The following is a 27,583-nucleotide window of genomic DNA, read 5'->3' as shown; positions in this document are numbered from 1 at the left end:
AGGAAGAAAAAACCCACACAACTAAACACACAAAAAAGCCCCAAGCCTCTCTAAAGGTAACCATACACACGCACTCATAAGCAGAGATCCAACAGCAGCGGAAAGATATGTGCACATCCTTTCCCAAATAAAGCGTACCCTCTCGAGCCACCTGCCCAGGTTCTCAAGGAGAGGCCGGGTACCAGCCCAGCCCCCATACCAGCTGAAGCGGTTAAGTAATAGATGGGTTAGCAGGCACCTCACTCAGCTCCACACTAGCTAAGGAAGGCTCACACAAACCAGCAGTGTGCACCATCAGCAGAGATGTGGTGGAAAGAGGACCCGGCAGCAGCAAGCAGCTGAGGGGCAGTAAATGATACCATTTCACAAGCCGGCAAATGGTAGCGTGTTTACACCCTCACTTGTTTTCAAGAAACATTCAGCAAGCTTTCTGTGCATATACTTTGCAGGCTTCTGCCAGGTCAAATGGAAAACACTGGGCTCAGTTATTTAAGCTCAAGTGTGTGGAGGAGTAATTACCAAAGCTCCACTGGACAGAAGGATCACATTCTTTTATTCTTCAAATGCCACCGCCCACTAAGATATCATAATAAAAACTCCCAGAAACATTCAAAGTGAAGTTAGCATACACTGATCAGAAGTTAGCCTGCAATCACACACAGTACCCATCTCAAAAACTCGATCTGTACCTCCCAAACTACTGCGGTACAATGATGAACTGCTACTGTTGCCACCACCAGTAAGGCTTTTGTCACCAGTGTAGCTGAGTGTTAGTTGAATTTAAAGCTCAAGTGATGTGAAGGTTGACATAGAGGCCACAGGTACAGTAAGTTCCAAGAAGTCTTCCTGTGCAAGACTGACTGGCAAATCACACATATTCCCAAGCCAGAAAAATGAAGCCCCAAAACACAATTCCTGCTTCACAATTACTGTGATGCAACACAGCATTCCCACATAAATATTTAGTGTCAATGAGATGTATATATATATTTACTAGCTGATTTTAGAACAATTTGAGGGTGGAGAACAGATGTACGCGCTATACAAACATTATTGATCACCTTACTGAAGCATCACACTTTCAAGTTTGAAGCGTGAGCAGGTGCACAGTCTCATCCATGGTCTGAGCAGCAGCTTTTCTGCTATTCATCCCCACCACCACCACTTTGTACTATCAGTTATGAAGCCATCTGACATTTACTGCAACAACCTTACGACAGGCTCAAAAATTTTTCATGTTACTTTTACAAAAACATTTGTAAAGCTGAAGCCTTTAAAAACTTTCTTTTTTCCCCTTTGTCTTGTCCCTTCCCTGTTTGACTAAACGATGACTGCTTTCATGTATTTTAAAAATATGTATATTGTGCGTACACTCACGATTACGAATACATGAGTATGTAATGTAAGTAACTTGGAAGAAAGGATTTTCCACCAAAATGGACAGATTGAGACTCTGAAACACTGCACACCATCCTGTGTGTTCAGAACACTCACTCCATTCAGCAGGTGGGCTTTTATAACCCCACAACCTGCCTCGCACATGAAGCAAAGCGCTCCAATTTGCGGTTTGTTCCTTACTTTGTCTTGTCTTTCCTTCTATCCTACTGGCTTTTGCTGCTGCTACCAAGCACTGAGCAGGTTGTCTCATCAGGTTACTTTCTTAGGCGCTTAATTTCTCGCTCTCAAGTGGCAACAGGGTGCTACTGAAAAGTGTGCCTCATTTCTCTGCAGGCCTGTCGACACATACAGGCAAAAGGCGCTTTAACTTCACAAGCTAATACTGAGGCAAGCTGCATTAAGCTTGCTTAGACAAGTACTTTAAAACTCCAATACAAATAAAGGAGGAGGAGGAGAACAACAAAACACAGAAACAAGTTGATGGCAGTTGTAATTCACTCACGAGTGTGCAGCCCTCCAGGCTGTTTGTTACTCTGCCTTCAGCTTGTCCTAGACTTGAGCAGTTTGCTATAATACCTGTATTCAAGCAGACAGACTGTGTTATTATCAATAATTTAATATCTAACTGTAGTATTCCCACAGACAGTTATACTGTTATATACACTTCTCTGTTATTTATGCAGTTTCCTCATTCTAACTGTACTAGTTTAAGACAGCTGTATGAATGAAGTATTATAAAACTTCATAGCTGCTTTGCTTTTTTTTTTTAACTTTGTACCATGATCACAGAATTAAACCTTTTTGTTTTTTTCAGTCTCCTTGTAGGTGCTTTTGTTTGATCAATTTGAAACTTACTTTGAGCTCTGACACATTCCACTCCTTACAACAAAGTTTCTCAAAAAAAAAAAAAAAAAAAAAAATCACTTTCTAATCACAGAATTACTTCAGGTCAGCCACAGGAAGAAGTCAACCCCCCATTACATATAATCTTCATAAATGTGTCAGGGGAAAAAAAGGGGGAGAATGCCTACAATAAAAACTTTTACAGTTTAGATCACGAGATAAGTAAGGCAGTTTAGGAGAAGGGTGACAAGGTTCAGAAACAGAATTTCATACAGACGCAATTAAATTGTTTGTGTTGTTATTAAATCACATTAAAAACTACAACCATCTACCTTTGGTAAAACTCCTGCTACAGAGTGTATGCAAAGCCTTGGGTCACTGAAAATTAGCTCTAGCATGGATGCAGGCAAACGACCAAAGAGTCAAGAAGCTACGTTACCCAGCAGTTTTTAGAAATCTACTTTGACCACAAATCCTTTACATCCAACTGCCTGAACCCTGCTGTTTTCTACCACCTTTCTCCCCAGTTGCCTCCATACACTCAATTACTCCTCCTACAAACAACATAAACCTCACTACTGTTAAGGAAAGAAAAAAAATAATCAGCTCTGAAAGCAAATCACAAGACAGTTCATTCAGTCTTCTCAATCCCACATGATCATCAGGTGCTGTCATCCTAACAATCTTGTACCTCCCATTCCACCACAATTAACTTCATCTTCCCTGCCTTGTTCTACCCCCAAGCTATACAGCTGCTAAGCATTTTTTGACTCTCCATCAGTAGGGCCAAAACTCAATGAGGTGCAGCAGGCCAGTTCATTGCATCCCAGTACAATCCCAGTGAAGGGAGCATAAATTCCTACCAATACTGAAAATAAATACTGCATGCCCCACATTTTGTCTCTTGCATTCAATATCAGGCAACTGGGATGGAGAAGCAGCAGAGAACAGGGGATGCCCAGGGGTCCACACCACGTGCAAACACCGAACTCCCACCAGCACACAAGAGCAGGTACAGGCAAACACTAGGGGGGAGACCATTTACACAATATATCTAACTTGTATGCATCCCTACGATGGCATTTCAGCAGCCAGCTAGACCATGACTCATAGCCACCCCCAACACATGGTTTCTGGTGAAGCCCAGCTGAGCCACAGCACTTTGCCAGCTCTGTCTGACAAACAAGCCCAGAGGAGTGCCAAGGACCTGCCCCAGCCCTCACCGCCTCCCCTGAGAATTGCATGGAATTTCTCCGACACATTTCAAACTCTGTATTTCAGTATCTGGTGAAGAAGGGGTAGAACAGTACGAGGGTGCACGTCAAGCTGTAGACAGCAAGAACTTTGTGACTACTACAGGAACAGCTGGAGCTCCTGTCAATTATTATCACGACCACTCACTCAATCCCGCATGCCCTCAGCTGCCAGATCTGGCCAAAACCACCCAGGGCACTCTGATGATGCAGTTGGTTTGCCATTTGTTCCACTGCTTCAGAAAGCCAGCGTCAATAACAGCCTGCTTCCAAACTGAAACCACTTCTCCAACCAGGAAGTCTGCTGGGATGTTGTGTTGGGGCTGCTGTGATGACAGGAGGGAATTCCTCATGTCTTGCCTCCGAACCACAGCATCTGGACCAATCCTATGGCCTGCCTGTCCCCCAAAGCCCAAGGACGAATCACAGACACAGTGAGCAGATGACAGAGTTTCTTTGTGTATTTTCCCCTCCCCTAAATCCCACCTTCTGTTACAGAAAAGCCAAGATATTTGTTATGATTTGGGAGGATACAAGGCATGGCCAGGTTCTGCTGCTGCTGGGGAGCAGGAAGGTTCAAGCAGCAGCAACCTCAACACCATGCAGGGCTTGGGAGGTGGGAATCGAGAAGAAAGTACACGCTATCCAATCCAGCCTACTGCTTGCAGAAACAATACAGAGCTTCTGCGAGAATCAGAAGTTTCACAGCTTCAGCCCAGATGCTTTACCTTTTTCTAAAGGTAAAGACCAAGCTTCATAATTAAGCTTCATGGCTAATACCACCCTAAAAATAAGGAAGTTTCCATTTCATTTGCTTCAACTTGCTCTACCCTAAGTTCCTATTCCAGCATGCTGGCAGTAGCCTATAATCACAGCCAGCTGCAACAGGCTTCTCTTCACTATCTGTAAAAAATTTAACAGATATTAAATTCCACACTAAAGAGTACTGTATCACCCTAGAAAAAGAAGAAAAACATCACACATACCCAATACAATGTTCAAAAGGTTTGGTAAACATTGCGAGTACAAAATAGTGATCTCATCCACACCAGCTTCACAGAAACACAGTGGAAGTGTTTCAGCACTGTCACCCTGAACAGAAGTTCTCCAAAATTATTTCGGAATAAGCCAAGTGTCTTTTAATGTAACCTAGGTTAGAAAACATGCACTGCCAAGATCTCCTTCATCAAAAGATCTTCTAGACACCATCACTGTAATACCCACGTACCTTCCAGCTAAGCACTGCTGAGAGTTAGCCCTCTATAGCCAGTTCTGTTTCTGGCACTGCAACAGTGCCAACAGCAGCAAAAGATCAACAAGGAAGGAGGGGGAGGGATGGATCACCACACATATATATCTCTTGTGCCTATATACAAAATCCATTAGGAAAGCGGAAGCTAGGCAGACTAGAACAATTGCATCTTATGTTTGCATTAACAAGTTATTGCCGGACCTTTGTCTAGGATTTATGAACAACACATGCAGGAAATGGAAGGGAAAAAAATTTCATAAAGCAATTCTTTTGTCTAAAAAGCTGGGCACGTGGTGGTGAACTTACAACACAGTACAAACAGAAAGCACCAGGAAACCACATACATGATGTTTAAAGGCTGTTAAGTTTTGAGTCACAAAGCCAAGCTCACAGGAGCAAGCCCAGCACAGCCACCAGCACCGAGCTACACAAGCCTGCCCAGCCGGGTGGGGACCTCCTGCTGAGAGCAAACCCAAAATTCCCCACCATCCCTACCAAGTTCATGAAGCCACCACTAACCCTGCTCATTCAGTCGGGCAATTCAAACACAATTTTCACACGTGCATACACAAGTAAGGAAGTGGACAGACAAGGAAAGAGTCATAAACATACAGGGAGAGGGAAATACAGCTAGGAATTCCCAAATTCAGACCCTGACCACCAAAATAGATTATTATATCTTTAATCAAGTAGAAACACTTCTACCAGCTTTTATTCCAGCAGAGTCAGAAGGAAGCAGTGAATCTACCTGTGTCTCCAGAGTCCAGATGCCAATGTCCAGACACTGCATATATAAAAGAGAAACTGAGAGATGTCAGAAAATGAAGACACCCATGAGAAATCCTGGGAATTAGCCTTACACCAAGCATACAGAGTAGCTGAACTCAACATCCAGAAATAGTTGCAAGAAGAGTTTGAGTTTGCTTTTCATTTGAGATACCAGAGCTGGCCTGGAAAATGGGAGTGGGTTGAGAATGGAAGGGAAGCAGGAAAGAAGCAATAATAAATATCATCCCACCAAGGCTGCTTTCCCAAGATTTTCTGAATTCCCTCAGCTCTTTGCCCAAGATGCATTCTTTCTTCTCTGTACCTACTTCATGAAGTCCCTGACCACACAAAGCTAGCTTTCAGCAGTAAGAACATCCTCTGTCTGCCACTTCTGCTCTGAATCTCTCCCCCTTATAAGCCTTTTTCTGGATTACTCTAAAGATGTACCTTTAGCTCAGTTATGGCACTGCTTTTTAAAAATAAGTGAAGAATACATATTCTCCACACTGCATTCTTCATTCTGGAGGAAAATACACGTGATGGAAGAAGCTTTAGTACGAACTGAGGATTTACCATCCTCCTGAGCAACCAGCTGGAAACACCTCATTAAAGACAGGCTTCTAACAATCTCAGATCTGCACACCGCTGTATAATTATTCTCAACTTGAAAGGGCTGCATAATTTCTCAGGAATTTCACCATTTCCAAATGGAAATCCCTGAAGGAAAAATATATATAGCTCTGTGTGTGTGTGTGTATATACATATATGTGCGCACAGGCACATGCATCTATATATACTTTTGTCTCTTTTATCTTTAAGCATACACAAATATGACAAAAACCCAACCCCACTGCACCTTGTTCTATCACTTAAAAACACCACCTTATTTTGTGGCTGTGCTTTTGTACATCAGGAAGAAACATCCAAGCTGGAGGTGCGTAATTACATTTCTATTTACTTTACCATTCATTTTATGAGGGGGAGGGGGAGGAACAGGAGCATTTTTAAAAATATGTCATTCCCTGAGGGCTGAAACTCACAAAGCATGTGTTTTCAGAAAGAGTATTTTCTTCCCTGGAACTCACTCATCTCCATTCCCCAACCCCTACAGTAACTTCAGCGGGTACAACCCATCACTTGGCTTATCCCAGACTGACATACTTAGTATTCAATATTTTGAGCCATTTCTGCCACTTAGCAGAAATCTTGTTGCTCTTCTCTCAAAGTTAGTCACAGGTGACGCCCACATACCCAATTACTAGTTATAACAAAAACCAAGTTATAGAAACATACTAATCTTTGAAAGCTCTGCCGTCTTTCAGTTTTGAAGGCATTAGTCTACATCTGCAGCAAGAAAACAGAGAAAAGAGCGGGAAGTCAGGGTAAACCTTTTTTGTAGGTTTTCTTTTATGATTTGTTTGTTTTCTGGAAAAAGACTAGGCTATAGTGCTAAAGATCAAGGCTGATCTTCCTAGATCTTCTTGGTATTTCCCCTGACCAAGGCACAAATCTGGTATAGATAACCTGAATGTTACACGCACCTGTCAAACACAAGGTCTGTGACAATTAATAGTGCATCGGGGAGGCAAAGACAACACCTATTTTACAGTTTTCCTTTCCAATTAAGAAAACAACCCACCCTGCTATTCTGCAGTACAAACAGACCTCATCTGCAGGGAAAACAATTCCTTAAAAATCAATAGCTACTACCACTGTGACACAATGACCCAAGATTATAGCATAAAGAGGTCTCCAGCACTTCAAATTTCAGCTGGATGCACATCCTAAGGAACACCCTCCCTTAACAGGATAAAAGATCTTTGATAAGACGGCTCTGGTGTTAGGCTGCATAGACTGAAAAACATAGCCAAGAAAAATGTTAAAACCTTTGAAATGTACAGGGTCACTCACTGAAGGAACCCAAGACACAGTGCTCAGACTGATAACAGGAGAGATGAACTATTGTAAAGCAATCTGCTCTACTGACAGACCGTACCCAGCTGAAATAAGGTTTTTAAAGCAATTCAGTCATCCGAGAAATTCCACCAACAGGGAACCAAGTTCAGGAAGGCTAAACACATGGAAAGTTACAGCTGCTTCTTTACCCTTACCACCTCTCAACAAAAATAACTGTAAGAAATAACAAGGTGGCAGGGGAAGGACAAAACCACAGTGGGATAGAAAAACATCACACAAAAACCCAAACAAAACCCTAGCCATACTATGATTTAGTAGCTAGACTAGATTTAACTGCAAAACAAATCAAGGTGATTCTTAAATAATAAAGTGGATCCAAATTCATTAATAGGTATTTTAAACACACTACAAGCACACAGCTTCTGTCAGCCAGTTCCATTGCCCAACACCTGCTAGACACAACTGCTTACTAAACACTTGGTAATGGTATGTGTAGAAACTGCTTTTTTTTTCAGCCATTGTATTTTTGTATTAATTTGGAAGAGGCTTCTAAGGCATTTCAAGCATTTCCACCTACTCCCCTTTTTATGCATAAATGCTGATCCTTGTGGGCTAGAAAGCTTGCCGAGAAGTCATCTCTTGGGGTTAAATTTTAACAGACCATATTATATTTGCATATGTCTGGTTAATGAAGAAATGACTGGCAAAGGGTATAATATCCTGGCATTCTGTCATGAAATTTAAGTGCCTACAGATGGTTAAGCTCAGTCCTACCTTCCTACCTGAAAAGATCTGCATGGATAATTTCTCCCTCAACCTTATGAGCTAGCTTCCATGCACCCTGCAGTGGGTGAAGTGGAGCAGTGGGTCAGGTGCAACCCACACACAGAGGAGTGAGGTGGGTGCTAAGCTGGAATTACTCTGCCCTTACCCAGTTGAAGAATTCCACCTGGCAAGGCTACAGCCACTGTAAATCTAGTTATTTCTAAAAGCCAGTCCCGTTGTTCTGACTTTTAACGATCTCCATCACTCTCCTAGATTCGTCAAACTTTGTTCTTCAAAGTGAATTATTCCTCATCCCCAATACAGGCTCCTCCTCCACCCCAGCAGGTTGCTATGGGAAAACAAAAGGAAAGTCAGCTCAGAAAAATTAGGGAAAGGAAGTGAGAGCTCTTCAAATCACTCCATGAAGAGTTCCACTTTAACTAGAAAGTGAGACTCTTTCCTTCTACAGCACATTAATGCCAATAACAACTCAGAACAGACCAACAAATTTATCAAAGCTGAGGTCAACTTGCAATTTATGAAAAACCTTTAATAAGTTCTACAAAATACAACTACTTGAATTTCAGTGAAACAGATATCCACTGGAGCAGGTACAAAGCTTCCCCCCATATAAGTGATTTTCTAAAATAAACGTCCAATCAAACAAAAAACAATCCGTAACACAAGATGCCTTTGCAGAATCACATGTTGCCAGATTCAACTCTCAACATCCTTATTCAGCACATTTTATATGTTTTTTTAAAAATATGCACTTTTGCAAAGAAACCACTAACTTCACAGGGAGCAGCTTGCAAGATCCTGAAAGATTTTCTGCCAAACCTCCTCTACACTATGGTGTTAATTTACTGTATAAATATTCAAAGATATTCTTGAGTAACTGCCATAAGGGAACACACTCCTCTATAGCTACACGGCCACATCCGTGCTTAGCTCACCACACTAACACTCTACCCTGGGATGAAAATTTGAGCCCAGGTTCTACAAACTTTACTGAGAATTCAATAAACTTCCACTAAGACAAGGAAAAAAAAAAAAAAAAAAAACAACACACCAAGAAAAAGCAAGGGATATTGGTCACCCCAGGACACTTTTATCCCTTGTTATTTAGCTGCATAGAGTAAAGCAGCAACCCCAAAATTTTCCTTGCAGATGGAGCACAAAGCTCCCTTTGGCTAATCTTTCCACATTTTTTACTCAACAATCCAAACAGACCTGAAAAATTCATGTCAGCATTAGTTTCTATATGAATAATTGCAAGGGGACAGATGGAAAGGCGACCACACTATACTTCCAAAAATCCCTCAAAAACTGACAAAAACACCAAAAGACCATCATGAGAGTTTACGACGTGACATCCCAGCTAAGCAGGGAAGCTAAACAAAGCTGAAGATAGCCACCCATATCTTCTGCTGATCACGACCAGGTCAAGCACTACATACACATCAGCAAAAAGCTAAAATAAGTTTGGGAACAGACAGGCTTGTTTTACACTAAACACAGAAGGTCTTGGAGGTAGGAGTAAACAAGAATGAAAAAAAAGTAAGATCTTATGCCATTTTGTTCATATTTTTCATCCATTGTCAAGAGGCAAATTTCTCATTTTAGATATTACAAATCAAAGAACTCAAGGCTAAGGCTGTATTTCACACTGTTATTTCACCTACCTTTTCATTAGATAAATATACTCAAGCATGTCATTTTAGAAATAGTCTCTCTTGCATATAAATTCTTACTTGAACAGGAATTTTAAATAAACGATCTTTTTCAAAATTAAATATGTGGTTATTCATATTTAATTTAGTTTATTCTACGGGGGGAAATTTGAAATAGGACTTTATGGAATTACTTTAAGCTGAGAGGACTTGTTTAACTAGTTTGGCTTATTATGAAAAAAAGACAAAATTATAATCATTGGATCAGCTCTTAAGTTTTTAGCAAAGGAAAATCCACTCGCCTTGTATCAGTACACTACCCTTCACTACTGAGGTATAATGAAACCTGCTTGCTCTTACTTCGCAGAAAGTGCAGAACACTTTTTGTACTGGAATGGTAGAGCAGCAGGTTACCCATTTATGCTATCAATATTTAATTAAACAGCATATGATTGTTTGTAACAAGCTGGATGACTCTGGAAGGCATCATATAGCTGACCCACCCACTCCTCAGCTGTACTCTAGCCAATTCAAGTCCTGCAGAAGAGGGTGGAAAAAATGTCTTAAAGACCATTAAGGAAGGAATTCTATATATAATGAAAAATTTATCGTGTCCTCCCTGATTAAGATAGTCAAAGAATGCCTTAGTTTTTTAAAAAAATACTAATTTAATCAGAAATTCTCTTCTGTTCCTGTTTTATGCATTAATTGAATACTTATATCTAAAAATAATAGTCTGCAAAATAGTTTTTATAACTCTTTTAATTATAACCACTTCACACAGAAGGGGCAAATGCTATATCACACACCAGTTCTCACTGAAATTAGATTTTACAATTTGCCAGACTTTCAAAAGAGGCTTTTGTGATACCTTGCAGATTCCAAACTGTAGAAGAGTTCCATTTATTTATCCAAAAAGGAGAGGAATAAAAAGAAAGCGGGGGGGTGTGGAATTCTCTATTAAGTATGCTACAATACAGATGCAAAGTACATAAGAAGATGAGTCCCACACAATTCACACACATTATCTTTCCCTCACTTATACCACACCACGTCCCAGATAATAGATCCAGATCAAAATCCATCCCAACAGCCGCAGATTCTCACCAAGACGAAACATAATTCATTCAATTGCTTTTTAAAGACTTCCACTAATATTAGTTATCATAATTACAACTCATCTACTCTGTCAGCTGATAACCTTTTGGCTCTGCTAAATTCAGGAGAGCCAAGAATGTATTATTGCCTTTTCTTCATTGTACTGTAGATGAGAGTTGAGCCCCAAACGTCTACAGCCTCTTTACATTTTTCTGGCAGCACAAGAGGTTCTTAATAGGATAGCAAGTTAAGGTCTTTTACTAGTGCTGGAATAGTATGAAAGGAGCCTTATTGCAAATGAGAGTAACAAGCAGACATAATATCTTCCGAGGAACAAAACCCCTTTTTCTGCCTTCTGTCCTCGAAGCACTAGGAGTAGAAAAACAATTGTGTGCATTTTGGTATAAAGGAAAAAAAAAAAGCGTCAGTTCAGTGCACATAAGGACCCAAACCCATAAGACAATAGGCTTTTCAAACTGCAAGAAACAAATATAAAAAGTTACAATTCATTTCACAGTTTCTCTCCTTCCCATACCCACACAAATTATGCTGAATACTTTCATAATCAGGTTGCACTAGCCCTAAGACACATAAATTTTTGTTTCAAATGACCAGTACAGTACATTAGCATCCTTCAACAGTGCGGTACGTCAGGAGAACTCATGTTCTTTAATCCCTTCCTTCTTTACCCAGGCAGCAAAACGGAGTTCAGCTGATCGGTAAGTGTCCATGTATTTTTATTATATGGGGACACAAGTAGAAGTTAAAGCCAAAGACTGCAGGGCCAAAATAAAAAGCTGAAACAAAACCTGGTGAGAATTAGCATTAGAAAAAAATAAATCAGCAAAACATTTCTAAGCAGTCTTCATTTCTCTTGTTCAGATAAATTGACATAGTCAATTTTCACCACCTGGCTAATGGCTGCCACTCCATCCCAGCTGCCCCTGCCCAACGGCAGCAGGGCAGTGCTGTGGAGGAAAGGACACATCAGGACTTCTGAGGCAGCAATGGGCAGCAAATTCCAAGCTTTCATTTTTTCTGCCAAAATCACTCTCGAACCAAAACCTCCATGCAAGTACATTACCCAACATGAACTGTTTTTTCCTAGCCAGCTCCAGTGGCAAGATTTGCAGTGAATCTTATTTTCTCCAAAGGCTGTTCAACAGATTTGGACTAGTTCAGAAGACTACTGTCATCTGCAGATTTAATCCTGAAACTAAATTTAATCAGCTGAACTAAGGTCAATGAACCCTTTAAGGGTGAATACAACAGCCCCAAGACCTTCTCAACATCATATTGGCAAGAGACAGGGAGTACAAGCAAATCTGACATGCCTGCAATAGGTCAGGGTTTCTGGGACCCTTCACTGCTTTCATGCCATTTTTTTCAGTGCTAAAGGCACCCTGCCCAGTTAGTATCACATGCGTTGTTGTGGTTTCTTTGTCTGTTTTGCCCAGAACACCATAAATACATTGGCACTCAATTATGACCTCTATTCATAAAGCCACAAACTACTGGATCCACCAGGTATTCTGCGCTCCCAGTACCCCAGGTCCTGTTGAAGAAAATTTATTCTGCCTCAGAAGTGGGGATTACATGCTAGAGTGATCCCTGACCTAACCCAGTAGCCCCTAATTTAAGTGTAGCATCAAGTGAACCAGTGAGCGACAGTTTCAAGAGGAACATAAAGTAGCTGCAAGAAGCAGGAGCTACTGTAGCATGAAAGCACCCTGGAGCAGAAGTACCAGGCTCGCATTCCTCTGTGGGGCAAGTACCTTCCTCAGCTGCACTTATCTGACACAACACGCATTGCGTGTGATTCCTGTGGGAATTCAGAAGCCCCAAATGACAGCAACCTCACCCAAGAAGTCACCACAAAACAGACCTCAATCCTGCCAACCACAGCATGATGCATTGCTCACTTCATGTCCTTGACTACACCACGTGCGCAAACGTAAAGCACAGATCAAAGCTTGGAGGCACTTGAGCAGGGGAGCCCTGAATAACGCCCCTAGGAGCACCCTTGCCACCTCAGCACCAGAGCCAGCACGCTCTGTACTGTGCATACCCTGCATCGCAGCTCAGCACCCACTGGTAGCACCAGGCAAACCAAGGAAACAGGACGGAGTCGATTTCTTGTCAAAGGCATCCACCATTGTCTATGTGGTGACATAATTCCCCTCTATGTACAGCCCTAAGCTCCCCTTCTTTTTAACCATCCCAGTTATTTGGACTCTGACATAGATTTGTCAGGATCATTATCTCATCTCATATAAACTATAGCAATGAAATCCCTTTTTCCTGCAGTGGGATTTTGTTCAAGAATTTATCAGAACTGTCTCCGTGGACAGGACAGGCCCCCTTGCAACAGAACGGCTGTTTGTCATGATAACGCTATGTTCTTGTCACCAGCAACAGAAGCGGTGGCCGGGGTGGTTGCTAATACCAGCAACAGAAGGGTTTGTTTTGGTTGTTCTATTTTTGGGGAAGGAAAAGGAGAGCAATGTGCCTTTTCTCTAGCCCTTGATTAATAATGGCTTTATGATGTCCTTCTCCCAGGAAAAATATCAAGGCTCCCTGCAAGTCTGTTCTTCAGCTTAGACCAGCATCTTTCAGCACCAAGTTTTGGTAGTGATCCCTCAGTGTCTGCTTCAGCACGTGGTCACGCTTCCTAACGCCTTTTTTTGGCCTTCAGCCTTGGATGTTATCACCAAGCAGTATAGCTCTGGTGTGGAAATGCATACAAATGCTCTCTCCCCCAGAACGTGTTGGGGTTTGCCTGACATCAAGAAATGCCTTCAGCGTTCCCTGGCCCCTCACAGTCTTCCTGGCAGGCATTCCCTCTGTGTGACGTGTCAGGAACGGGCCGCATCCCGCCCCACACCGCGGCTGGTGCGCAGGGTCATGGCCAGTGGTTCAACCCCTTTGAAAATCTGAACTGGCACTTCAAGAGCGACAAGTCTGCATGAGGGCTCTAATTAAGAGGCAATTACAGAAAAGATGGGCACCACCCCAAACCCCCGCCCCCCACCCCCCATGACTGCGTTTTGGAACAAGCAGCCATGGCAGGTTTCCCACTGGGATGGCCGAGAAGCCGCTCTTGTGGCCACCCGGCACCCGCTGCTCAGCACCTTCAGCGGCTAACGGCAGCCGTTCCAGTTTTGAGGAAGATGCCTTATCATGTCCAGGCCCTTTGTAGATAGCCAAGGTCTCTTCCCCTGCCCAGCTGGCTCTGGTAGCACCAGGCCCTTGAGCTTCTCATGAGCTCAGCTCATTTTCCACCAAGTCTTCCCTATGCAAACATTAATAGAGATAACTCCAGTGAAGATAGGACTGTTTGCAGAGATACCTTCTGTGAAAATGATCTAGAGCAGCAGCTAAATCCTTGAGGAATGCTCTTTTTCCCTCCCTGCAAACGCCTGCCAGGCCAGGGAGGCGAAGCCAGGACGGCAGAGTTCAGCAGGAAAAAAGTATTACAACATTTTTCCACCCGTTTCACTAGATTTTTAGACTGTCTCAAACTGCCTTCTGTCCACAGCACAGAGGAAATGCTGCCTGACAAACAGGAGCACGGGGTCCCCAGGTGTCAGTGCACCGCCACCACACGCCAGGACACGTCCCACGGCAGCAGGAGCCAGCACTGCCACGTCCGTCCTTCCACCCTTCCCTCGTACCGGGATGACAGCAGGAAGGAAAAAAGCCTCTCCAGCTCTTTTGCTCTTCCACACACACACTGTGCAGCACACACTGAGGCAGTCACTGCGGTCTTCATCCAACTGGAAGAAAAACTACGAAGCTGAGCAAGGTAGAGGAAGAACAGAGCACACACACACACGCAAACACACACACAAATGAGCACGCAACTGCTGGGAAGAGCGGAAGTACATATTTCAAGAAGGAAGGTTTGAGACTTTTTAAGTCTATTTTGGATAATTATTTTTAACCGCATATCATGTTCAAAAATGATCCTTATACTTGGAACTGCACAGGACATCTATTTTTAAATATTATTAGTTCAGTCACAAGTCATCCCCAGAGACAAGAAAAACAATAATAAATTGATGTCACAAACTATTACAAAGTCACCTTGGCTGTAAATTAGCCTGGTTTGCCACCCTACATCGTCATCATGGTTTACATGACTCTGGTTTGTACATGCCACAACACTTCTCCTGTGTAAAACAGACTACATCTCACCAGACTCAAGTTTCCACATTTTAACTCCAATTACTCCAAAGCATCCTCTTTCCATTCCAAATTCCACCAGCTCAACCAGGTGTATATATCCAGGCAAGTTAATACACTCCGGCAGAGAGCAGGCTATCATATTTTATGTTAATGACGCAGAAGCTCAAATTGAGAAGTATAAATACCCTAGTCTCACAACTGGCAGTAGAGCAGCATTAGCGCTAAGAGGAGATGGGTGAGCAGAGTTTGCTTCTGTCGAGTGCATGCTCTTCCAGTTTGGTCTGTCTGTTCCAGGGGCTGCTTTGTTTATGCTGCGTGACACACGAGAATGGCACTTGTTAGCACTGAGACTGTCCCACTTGATGCCCCAGACAGGCCAGTCCATGGGACCTCACCTTCCCTGCTGCACTCCTGGCATTAACTTCCCTGTCCCTCCAAGAAGAAATACAATTCCCAAACTAGCAACCAAGGAGTAATCACCCCCCAAAAGCAACCAGTTTCGTGAGACCAGGTACCGTTCTTTCCTCCCACTGCACCCTCTCACTTAAGGTAAGCAAAAATATTTGAGTGAATACCATTGCCTTTCTTCACAGATATGGTATCCTATGACACACACAGAGCTCTGTCACACTGCAACAGTGTTGTGTGCCTCACTCAAAATCAACTCATCTTTTAAACCAGAGAGAATCTGAGTATTTTCAGTCAGGAAGACCTTGGTTGGTTGGTGGTTTTTTTTTCTCTTAATTAAAAAAAAAAAAAAAAAAAAAAAAAAATCAAAAAAGGTGGGTTCTGTCTCTGCATTTTCTCCATTGAGATGAACACACCCAATACTGTTAGTCACTATGTAAGCAAAGTAACTACTATCCTTAAACAATGATGAAATATTTAACTCTGCCTGCTGAGAAGAGGAGGTTATTACCATATAGTGACAGAAAATACACCCCAGCAGGTTACAAGTAGAAGAGAAGACCTCAAAGTAGTCAGGACATTCTTAGCTCAGATTTGGCAAGACAAATAGCCTTCATGACCTAGTACGGAAATTATTTCCGCTCATAAAACAAACATGAACAACAAAATACAAATTACATGGATTCATTAACTTTAAGTTTCCTAAGTTTCAGGAACCACTTAATTTCATTACAGCCTAAATGAAAACCTTTCTAAACAGCTGCTTTAGATTAAAAAAAGTAATAATAAACTAAATTTTGGTTCTTCTCTGGTCCATGCCTCACTTCCCTAGAGGGGGGTCTACATAAAGACCCAAAAAAGTCAGTCCTGAGACTTCATATCAGTTTCTCACACTCCCTCCTGCCATGCACACATGGATGTGTAAGAAAGATGCAGACAGTGGATTAATCCTTTTGGCACTGAAAGGCATTTTTCCAAACTCTGAAGAGGTGTCATTCAAAGAGAGGCTCTGCTGGAGGACTGAGAAGTAACAGACACCCCTGCAGCTGATGCAGCAGTCACTCCGCCCCTGCATCTCAACAGCTCTGTAAGTCCCAACTGATCTAGTTTCCTTCAGATCAGAAAGGAACAAGAAAAGCATCTTCATGGAAACATGCCATTATTTGATGCCATCAGTTTCCCCATACCCATAAATAGAAGAAAAGAGTTTTCCCTGTAGTGGTTTGATGCACCTGGGCATTTGAAGCTTTTTGCTAGAGCTGGAGTATATTTGCTAAAACTGCACTTCTACTCAATGTTTTTTATGTGTTGCTCTTCATCAGGGGGAAAAGAAGAGGGACGTGGGGATTTGGCAAGGCAGCAGTGAAGAACATCACGTGAGGAGCCTGGTATCTACAGAGACTCTATAAATTACCTCAATAAAACTACGGACAGCAGAGATTACTTTCAATCTCCTTTCCTTTAATACCGCTTTTCCTGTAATCAAGAAGGAACTTTCTCTTAACATTACGAAGGCAAATAATGAATTTTAATTGGGTTTCAGTAGCCTTAAAAAAAAAACAAACACCACCACCACACACACATGCAGTGGTACGACATTTGTGACAATGGGCACAACCCCATTTGAACTCTTCCTTCCTCTTTCTTCTGTTCAATTTTGGACATGCTGGTCATGCACTGCAGTATTAAACTCACTTCCACATAAATATAAACAGTCAACATTTGACTTATCCTATCAAGACAGCAATATAATCTTCCAAAAGTATGTTGCAGGGCTTTAATAAATGCTCAAACATCCAGTGAAACCAGAACAGTGGTTTGAGGAGAGGAGGGTGTTGAAGTGGGGGTTTGGGTATTTTCTATAAGTGTCCTATTGTCCTGAATTACCTCAATATTCAAACAATAACATTCAAGTTGGGGCGGCGGGGGGGGGGGGGGGGGGGGGGGTGGGGTGGAGGGGAGGTGGGTGGGCACACCTCTCTTGATGCACCCAGGCAACAGTCAGAGGCAGGAGCACAGAGTCCCAAAGATGTAAGAGGGCTCGTGGTCCACAGACCACTGCGAACCTGCAGCAACCTGAGGCATTTGTTCCCATCCTCTGCACCAGGGAGAAAATGGCATCCTCACCTGCAAGTACCTGGGCACTGCATAAGTCTGACACTCTGCCAGACCGACTATCCTCCTGCATAGATCATAAAGTTTGCAGATATATTTTAAGCTCAGTAAATCAAACCAGCAAGCTCTAAACTGGGCACTACAGCCAGATCCAAGAGAAAAATTCCTGCACACAGAGGAAAAGCATCCAGAGCAGAAAGATTATGCGCCACTATCCCACAGAGAGCAAAACTATATTCAGAAGGACACTACCAGACTTTCAACTTCCAGTCTTTTCTCAATAAAGAGGCACAGCATTAACACAATGTGTTCCCGTGAATTTCCACGGGAAGCCTCATCCAAGAACAAGATGTACAGGTAGAAACTAGAAAGAAAAAAAAAGGAAAAAAAGAGCAATGAACTCTCTTTGGAAATGATTTATGCTGACCATAACTGCTGTTCATTTTTAAGTTGCAACAGAAGTAAAAGCCTAGAAAGAGGGAACAGAAAGGTCTTGGTCTGAAGGCATTTAGATACCACTTCATTTATTCTCTTCTTCGAATACAATCATATTTTAGAATATAACAATTAAAATAACATAGAAACCAAAAGGCTTCATGCTATTCCCAGCATGCTCCCATAAAACATTGAAATAAATCTCCACCATTTGTTACGCATGCACTGACTACTCTTCTTTGCTCATCCAGGGTAGCATGGTAAATTAACAACAATAAAAAAAAGGTAGCAAAACATTTCAGAACTTATCCATCACACCACTTTTCCCCTGATCAATAATATGCTCTTAAAAGGCTGTTATAAATTCCACCTTTGGTCCTCTGCCATGATTTAAATTAGGAGGGGAGCAAAAACCACATTTGATGCTAGGCAATAAAGGCAGAATACAAAGAAACAAAATAACTTTATTTGTGGAATGAATTATACAGACCCATCAAAGCATGCTCTTTCACAGCTTAAGTGCTTGCTTCTCCACAGCTAAATGCAAAACCAGCGACTGCGCTTAAATGCTTATCTAATTCCTCTACAAAGTTTCTCAAGAGTTTTTGGGTGGTGGGGCCTCCTGGTTTTCCACAACGTGAGGGGAAAAGGTGTTGAGGTTGAGAAAGGACCTTCATTACCAATAATTTATGGCTGAAAAGTATTGCTGCACCTAACCTATAAGCAAAATAACCTTAAGAATGCGTATCTGTCATGTAGCCATACCATTTCCTACCAGCATGTATCCAGCATTTTTGAGATTGAAGTTGGTCTTTTACTGAAACACATGGTCACCCGATCCCCCACCAACTAAAAGCTCAGCAGCTCTTCACCACTTCTTCCCCGCCCAGCAGGAGACCCCCACTCCTGCAAAGGGGCTAGGCTGCTAAAGAGCTCCCTGGCACAGAAGCTGCTTTGTTACAAGAGAAACTATCAATGAAGCTAGGCAATGTTCAAGTTATCCCTCCCCAGCATCTCAACATGCTTAATGAATACCTAAAAATGCAAATTATTAAAGAGTGAACACATTTCTGAGCTTAAGAAACCTTCACGAGAAGGTCACTGACATGGTTGCAGATGGGTCCCCATTGATAACCAGCCTTCCCTGCATTGCTGCAGCTTCATATCCAGAGCCAGTCAGAGGGAAGACGCAGCCCATAACGCACCAGCCAGACTCAACCCTGCCCTCAGCAGAAGGAGCTGTGACTGCCCGCACCCTGCCCCTTACGGCTGACCATCTCCCAGAAGCCTCCCCAGCGAGGACCAGCACCCAGCCCAGCCCCAGCCTCTGCCAGCACCACCCATGGCCATGTCAGCCTCCCAGCTACTGGGACATGCACCTGGAGTCATGGCCAGCACCTCCATACCAGCCCCAACCTGCTGGTCCCACAGATAAGCGACCACAAAACATAACTGCAAGTATTTGTATTTCGGGGGGGGTGGTTTTGGTTTTTTTTTGGGGGGGGGGGCTCCACTCAGGGCTGAGCCCAACTTTGGTTCAATAATAAAAGTTTTTTTTTTTTTCTTTTTACTGTCTCCAAGGGCAGTATCAGGTGGTATGGATGTCCTTTCAAAGAAAAGGCTTGAAGACAAAGACATCACATCCTAATGAATAAATAAATGGCAGTTTCTGACTCCTCCTTGATGGCAAATGTTTTGCTAACTTTGCAGCTGTATATATTTACAAGTCAGTAGTTTCTTGCCTCATTCCCAAAACTACAGCTTGCAACAGTCTTGTATCATTGTCTTCTGTCAAATCCACAGATGCCAGAGGGCTCTTCTATTTCCTTAGCCTGTTATTTCTGTTGCTACCTTTAAAACTCCCAGCTTTCTTCTGAGAATATACTGTCACTTTCTGAAATTACAGCTCAGCTTGCTTCCCCATTTCATTCCAGAAATACACTGGGGGAGGGAAGGAAGACATAAAACAGACTTCTGACAAAGTATGGAGCACTAAAACTTATTCTTTCATCAATACAATAGGAAGTCAGAAAATGCATCTCCTCCCTCCCACCTCATGATGTTTAAGCCCTGTTATTCCTTCTTCAGACTGTTATTAAGGCATCCAAATAAACGCACTTCTCCCCAGCTTCGTGCTAGGGGCATCACAGCTCCCAGGATGGGTGGGAACAGCTGCACTCTTCTAATTGTGTGTTTTCCTTAGAAGGAGGGATACCATACAACACACGAAAAGCATATCGTGTGGGCTCTGAGCACACCAACCCATGCTGCTACCTGGCAGCCCAGCAGCTATACTGTCCCGAAACATGACCTCAGCTCCAGCCCACGTGCTTCTCCCTTGCCCTTCTGCACCTACACTGATCTGCCTACTCCAGTCCTCCTCCCCACTTACTTGTACTCGGAAGATTTTAATGACCATACTGCCTTACTCTTCCCTGCTCACAAGAGTCAACCCCAATACACACACCATGGACAAGTGATTCTGCTAGAAGGAATAGTCAAGGCGAGAAGGAAAATTAGGAGCGGCTACTGAGATGTGTTAAAGGCAGCACAGCTAATTCTTTGCTAAGCTGCCCAATGCTGTCAACTCTTGAGAATTTCTTTGCATGTGCAAATATTTTCATGATGAGCCTTCCTTCTTCCCCCTGACCTGAGAGAAGAAAGGGGGACAGAGCCTCAAAGAGCGCTGGGGGAGGTAGAGCCAGGAACTTCACATCGTTCCTGGTCTGCCCTTCACCTAGGCACCCCTTCTCCATGGGAGCCTCAGCAATGAGCGCTCCCACACCACCAGCAGCTGCATCTCCACACCCCAACTTTCAGACCTCTTTAGAAACACTACACATGCTGCCTCACACAGCAGCTCTTGCCCAGCGTTACATCCTCATTTCCTGGCAGAGCACACACAAATCAATGGGCTGCTTTTATGGTTTGAGGTTGGGTAGGGTTTTTTTCTCTCCCTGAGGAGCCTCAATTTCTATTCCAAGGCAAAGTCGTGCTTCAAACACACGGAGCAGCATATGTTATTTCTTCACCCACCAATCAAGGGACTAGAAGAAACCAGCCTGGTACTTGTATATTTGCCATTTCATAAATGCTAGGCAATACCCTAGAACTGTCTTCACTGCAGCATCCAGCCTGCCCCCAACAGACAGCCCAAGAAAAGGAAGCAATCTAAATGACAGAAAGGAGCCAGGCTACAGCAGCCTAAAGGTTTAGTTTTGAAAAACAGTCATTTTAGTGGCGAGAAATTAGGAGCACCAAATCTGTCACTTGCCTTTAACACCTTGTCCACGCACACCCTGCACAAACGTCCCTGAAGAGTTCACACAGTGCAAAACTGGCTAAGCCAGCTCCGCGCCCGCTCGGCGGAATGTTGAGGGTCTGCCTGCAACTATTATGACTCTTGGCCATTTCACACCGGTGGAGCCAAAATGACAAACGAGAAGCAGCGTGTTTGGCCCGCAGCAATCTGGCAGCTAGAAGCATGACCGAAGGAACGGGTTCCAAAGGCAACATGTGGCACCGTGGGGCAGGGAGATCCCAGAGCAAAGGGGCTGCCGGCCAAGTAAGCGTTGCTTCATCGGCACCGACAGACAGCAGCAGCAGTTCCCAGAACAAACCTTGCCCAAGAACTCCAAAAATAAGTTACAATTTCTCAAAGCAGTCTTTCAGTAAATATATTTAACATAATTAAAAATGAAAGGTAGATGAGGAGAATTAAGTTCCCCTCAATTTAGACAGGAACTCATATCTTAAAATGCACCAGAGGCATAGAGTAATCTTCCAGAAATGTTTTTCCTGTCACGTCTTATGGGTTAATTATATATTACCATTCCAAGCTACCATGACTGATTTTAAGTGAGTTTGTCTTTTTTCCATAATTAATCATAGCAGGGACTCATCTGTTCTTCAAACCCAGTGATGACAGCGCTGTTTTCACCACTGTAAGGCAATCATCCCACCACATTCCTTCCTGAAAGCTGTTGCAAAGAGAAAAGCACACCTATCTGCACAAGATACCTTTCAAAGATATCAATCAGCCACACACCAGTAATTCATACTATAGGGAAGGAAAAAAGGGAAGACTGCTTTTGCATAGCAAGCAATCATATAGACACACAGGCTAATAATGCTAAATAAATGTTAATTATAAGTATCTAAACCCAACACAAACATTCAGAAGTATCTACCCCTTACACATCAGACACTCAGCACCATCAGCATCTACCATTGGTGCAGGAGGAAGGGAGGCAAAAAGACACTTGGTACTTCTACTAACGTAAGGCAGCTTTCCTTGCAATTACCATATTTTTTTAATTAAAGATATTTTAAAAGCAGCTTTGGTCACCATCTCTATTACTCTATTCTAAGTGCGGAAGATCTTCAAAAATAACTTGTAGCTACATGTTGATTAGTGCTAACAAATTATCTAATAAAAGAAAAGCCACATCAAAAGCAGAAAATAATAAATGTTAATTGGACAACAGAAGTCTTATTTTCTTTTTTAGTGTCACAAGTCACAAAAGCAAGATTACTGGGGGGGGGGGGGGGAGTGGGGGGTGGACGGACACAACTACTCAAGTTGTAACTCAAGCAGTTATCCTTTACGACAGCTACAGCATATAGCACATTCACAGAAAGTTTTCTTGCTGACCACTGAAGGCAAGAAATCCAACCCCTTGCTAATTGATTTTGATTGCTCTATAAAAAATGTATGACTTTCTGCAGTTCTCTTATATCCTTCACATGGTACATCAGTAGCTTTCCAATTACAAGTAATTAAGAAAAAAATACATGGCCTGTTTTTGTGAGCAGAACAAGCTTAGATGGGCACCACACAGCCCTGAGCAGACATAAAGCTTCATGTGTCTTATTACAGTCTCATAGGAGAAACTTTCGATCAAAGCTCAAGTCTTCAATAACCAATCACTGCATTAACAGTGCCACCTTTACAGCCTTCTAGCTGCTTCCCCCCTTTCCAAAGTAAGGTAACAAAAGCAGGGATGACTACAAAAAAAGACAAAATATTCAGTTTGATATATTGTCTTTTATATATACAGATATAGATATAAACTAAAGACTAAAGTTTAAATTTATATCCAAATATTTAGAAACATTTTTACTAGCACCACTCTCTGTTAAGGCCTGAGCTCTAACAGATTCTGGCATTCCAAGTGATAATTTTCTTCCAAGTTAGAACAAAACATAAGATTCAGCCATGTATCTTAACCATCACTTTTAAGATGATTATTGGTTTTAAGTAAATGTGATACCCTGACAGCTTGGTGATCTGTTCCAGACAGATGAAGAAAAACATGTTGAAAGAGACAGACAGACAGACAGTTGCCCAGGAAAGCAAGAAAGAGAAAGTGATCTTTACGCAGGACACTACAGCACTCTCTCTCCTTTTACTTAACAAGGATAGGATCAACTGCTTCCAGTGTTTCTATTTAAAAATCCACAGGAATAATACACACTCAAAAATACTACAACATATTAAAACACTTAAAGTATTCCACCTAGGAGAAGTGGGGTTTGCATTCTACTTTTATTAAGAATGAAAATATTAAATGCATATTTGCATGCTCTCTGATCAAAGTGTGAGCGATTTCCTGTATTGCAGGTGGTGAACTTATGAAGCAGCAAGAAAAAGAGTAACCACTCATTTTCTGCGACAGAAGTAAACTGAGATCTCAAACCTTGTCTGGTTCTGCTTTCTGTAGCCTCAAAATGCAGACGGACCCTTAGCTACTGCAAATACTAGTAAGTTATAAGGCAATACTTCTACTTTACTCCAGTCACTTATACTGTGAAGAAGTCTTCCCAGCAAAAAGCAACTGTTTTCCTTTCTAAGTATCAAAAATATCATTCTCTTTTCCAGCTATCTAGGAAAAATGGAAGCATAGCTTAGAATATTTTTTCCCCAGTCCTGACAACTAGCCTTTAATTTGCTGCCATCTGTACTTCAGGAAACTTCAGCCCTTTCATTAAGGAATCCCTCCCACAGGTTTACTTGTAAGGAATGGTTCAGATCAGAGCTATGTAGTACGTAATTAACTTGACGGAATCACACATCCAGATCCAAACCCATGTACTATTTAGAAAAGATGAATTATTTAAGACCAATCTTCACTTGCTATTTTTAATTTAATGCACAAGTCTTTCAGCCTTGTATTAGCATATACATCATTTTCTCATTAACAAAGAAGAAAGTTAAAACTGTTGTAACAGGAGACTTACAATCATCTCCCCTAACCAAAACAACAATACTTACTGTACAATTTGTTCATCCAAGGAAAACCTCAAATACAGCCGCAGTTCCTCAGACCTCCTATAAAACTGTAGCACTTGCATACATATATGCATACAAACTGTCTGCAAGCCTTCCCCAAACTCAAAGCCCTTAGAGGTGCTGGCAAGACACAATCAAGTCATGTCCAGAGGTTTCAAAGTAACAGCAGAAAATGTAAACCAGCACTAGTGAATTCAAGATGGGAAAAACACAAGCGTTTCTGGAAGTGCCGTTTATGAAAGGGAAGTTAAGAGGAAGACTGGCTCAGAAAGAGGAGGTCTAAGAAACAGACTGTTCAAACACCAATGGAATCCAGATTCAAATCCGCATCCTACACAATCGGACATATCAAATCACCACCAACCGAAGAACTACAGTTTTTCATGTATGGCACATTTTAAAAACACACTGCTAGATTGCAGAGATCGAAGGAAACTCTTCTGAGAACAGGAGCATTTTGCATTTAAGAGAGAAAAGAGCTCCTTTGAGGCTAAAGAAGCGAGCATCCAGCCTCTGGATGTAGTGCAAACTTCTCTCAAGGCTTAAACAACTTGCTTCTGCCCCTCCAAAGCCTCCGCTCTCCCCCTGCTAAAATGAGAGTACCCCCTTACCCTCCCCAGCATCCACCTCCGAAGGCAACAGCGGGGGGGAAACAAACAAACAAACATATTTTTCCAATAACCTTCAGATCTGTTTCATGACTGTTTTGCTGGAGGAAATGCCTCAGCGAGTAGCCTTAGACAACTGTTTTACATTAAGGAGGAAGCACATTAATTTACTGCACGAGCACTACCGCAACGCACGTTCAGGAGGTACAGGACTGCGGCCACAGTTGCCATTTTCAGCATCTGAGAATAAACACAAAAGCTGCCAACACTAGGTTGCATAAGAGCACTTTAAGCACATGGTTATTTACAAAAGCAGAGGTAATTACAATGCAGGAGGTAGATCCCAAACAGACTTGGCTAACACTGTCAAAAAAAAAAAAAAAAAAAGAAGATATGTACGATTACTATTACTTAATTGTAGGACAGCTGCACAAACAGCCTCAGCCGCTGGCTGTACTGCCAATACATAGCCAAAAACACAGTTGGAAAAACGTGGTGTTTAAAAATGCCGGAGGATGCTACACGTAGCGAAGAGGAGAAAACGGGCAAACCGCCTCGGCCAGCTTACCTGATCGGGACTTGATGATGTCGCTGAACTCGCCGTGCGCCCCACCAGGCCCTTCCTCCTGCTCAGGGAGGCCGGCCATGCCCGCTGGCCGGGCTGCAGCCTACACCCGCGGGGAGGGGGCTCCCACGGAGGGCACCTGCAGCACCTACAGGGCAGGAGCAGGGCAGAGGCACCGTCACCGGGGGCTGCACCGGGCGCGACTCGGCGCGGGACGGGACGGGGCTCCGGCCGTGCCCGCCCCACCAGCCGCTCGCTGCGCCCCCGCCGAGGGGCGTGCACGCGGCTTACGGGGGGCGGCGGCGCAGAGGGGGCTGCCGGCCGGGTTAACCCCTCGCCACGACAGCGAAGCATCGGCCACCCCTGGGCGACGGGGCGCCCCGTCCCCACCCGCACACCCCGGAGGGGCGGGACACAGCCACGCAGCGGCACCGCCACGCAGCCGGCAGCCAGCGGGACATCCCGCTCCGGGGGCTGCCACAGCCCGGGGCGCCTGGCCACCGGCTGGGAGGGGGCGAGGGGCCGGCGTCCTCCTCCGGCCGGCCCGGCAGCGTGAGACCCACGTGTGGGCGAAACCACGAAGCCACTCTGGCGGGCAGGGGGGACGAGGCCCACGGGACCGGGACCGGCCTCGCACACGCCTCCCCCCGGCGGGGATCCGGGCCCGGCGGCCGGCCGGCCGGCACCTCCTCCCGGCGGGATATGCGGCCGCAGCGGCGCTGCCGGCCCTCGGGCACCCCTGCGGCGGGGCCGCTCCTCGCCCCGTCCCGCCCGTGGCCGCCCCGTCCCGCCCGTGCCCCCGCCGCCCCGCACCGCCGCCCCCGCCCCGCCCGCAGGTGCTGATCCCCCGCCTCGGAGCCGGGAACAAAGTCGCGCCCCCCCCCCCGCTCCCGGAGCCGCGGTGCCGCCCCGCTCCCGGAGGCGCTGGGGCACCCGCCGGCAGCCACCCGCCGCCACTCACCGCTCGGGCACGGCGATAGCCCCGCTTCCCCACGGCCCGGCCCGGCCCGGCCCGGCCCCTCCCCGCACCCCGTCCCCCGGCAACGGTGACTCCCGCGGCGCTGCGCTGGCGGACCCACAACTTTCTGTGCGAGCCGGAGCCGCTGCCGCCCCTGCCCCACCTCCTCCTCCTCCTCCTCCTCCTCCTCCTCTTCCTCCGCCCCTCCCGTCCCGGCCCTGCGGAGCTCCGCCCCCGGCCCCGCGCCCCCTTTGTTAGCCGGGCCAGCGGCGCGGGTGCGGGAGAGCCGCCCCGGCCGCGCGGCCCCTTCGCCGAGGGGCAGGAGGGGCGGGGCTGCGCCCGCCGCGAGCCCCGGCCGGGATGGGGCGGGGCGGGGCACGGAGGGGCGGGGCGAGGCTCCGCACCGCCCCCGCCCCGCGCCCGCGGGCTGCCGCCGGCTCAGCCCCGCGCGTCTGCGGGCCCCGCCCGGGAAAGCGGCCGGTCCGGCAGCGGGGGCCGTGGGGGCCGCCTCGCCCCGCCCCGCCGGCCCTTCCCGGGCTCACCTGCGCGCTCCCGCCCCCGTCCCTCTCCCGCGCCGGCTGAGCGCGGTCTCGCAGCGCCGAGGGGGCGAAGCGCGCGGCGGGCCGGACCGGGCGGGCGTCGCGGCGCTCCCCGGTAACACCGGAGCCGCACGGCGAGGGGGTGCGGGCGGAGCTTGAGTGGCGTTTCGGACGGTGACACGCTGAGCAGCAGGACGCAGCCCTCCCGAACGCCCCGAGCGTCCGAGCCCGGCCCCAGGGGCGGCCGGTAGGTGCCGGGAGCTGCGCTGCGCGGCGGGCAGGGCAGGAGCGGCGCCCGGTGCCCCTGCTCGGCTCTACCGTATGGGCAGCTGTACACATCCGTGAAATACTGGCTCACGTAATTAATTGATCGCCGCAGCCTCGGGGCGAACACGCACGTGTTTGCCGGGGCAGGCGGCGGGGACCCGATGCTGCGGGGAGCACCCGGGCGGACGCCGTGCCGGAGCCGCCCCCAGCGCGGCCACCGGCCCCAGGGCTGTTCCGGCT

General features: G+C 45.1%; 1 protein-coding gene across 1 annotated transcript in view; it reads right to left on the bottom strand.

Annotated features, from left to right (window-relative positions):
• Positions 1-27,314, bottom strand: part of UTRN (utrophin) — a gene marked incomplete at its 3' end in the record, with an annotated part of 398,254 nt that extends 370,940 nt beyond the window's left edge. Inside the window, exons 1-2 of the mRNA XM_080390591.1 lie at positions 26,541-27,314; positions 25,583-25,727 (exon numbers count right to left, since the gene is read on the bottom strand). Coding sequence (XP_080246717.1) covers positions 25,583-25,661 — 79 coding nt within the window. The 5' untranslated portion in view covers positions 25,662-25,727; positions 26,541-27,314. The remainder of the gene's footprint in view (positions 1-25,582; positions 25,728-26,540) is intronic.
• Between the last annotated feature and the right edge of the window lie 269 nt (positions 27,315-27,583).

The sequence above is a fragment of the Falco punctatus genome (assembly GCF_963210335.1).
Source record: "Falco punctatus genome assembly, chromosome: 5".
Classification (NCBI taxonomy): Eukaryota; Metazoa; Chordata; class Aves; order Falconiformes; family Falconidae; genus Falco; species Falco punctatus.
The sequence above is the reverse complement of the archived record's forward strand: the minus strand, read 5'-3'. Positions and strand labels throughout refer to the sequence as shown.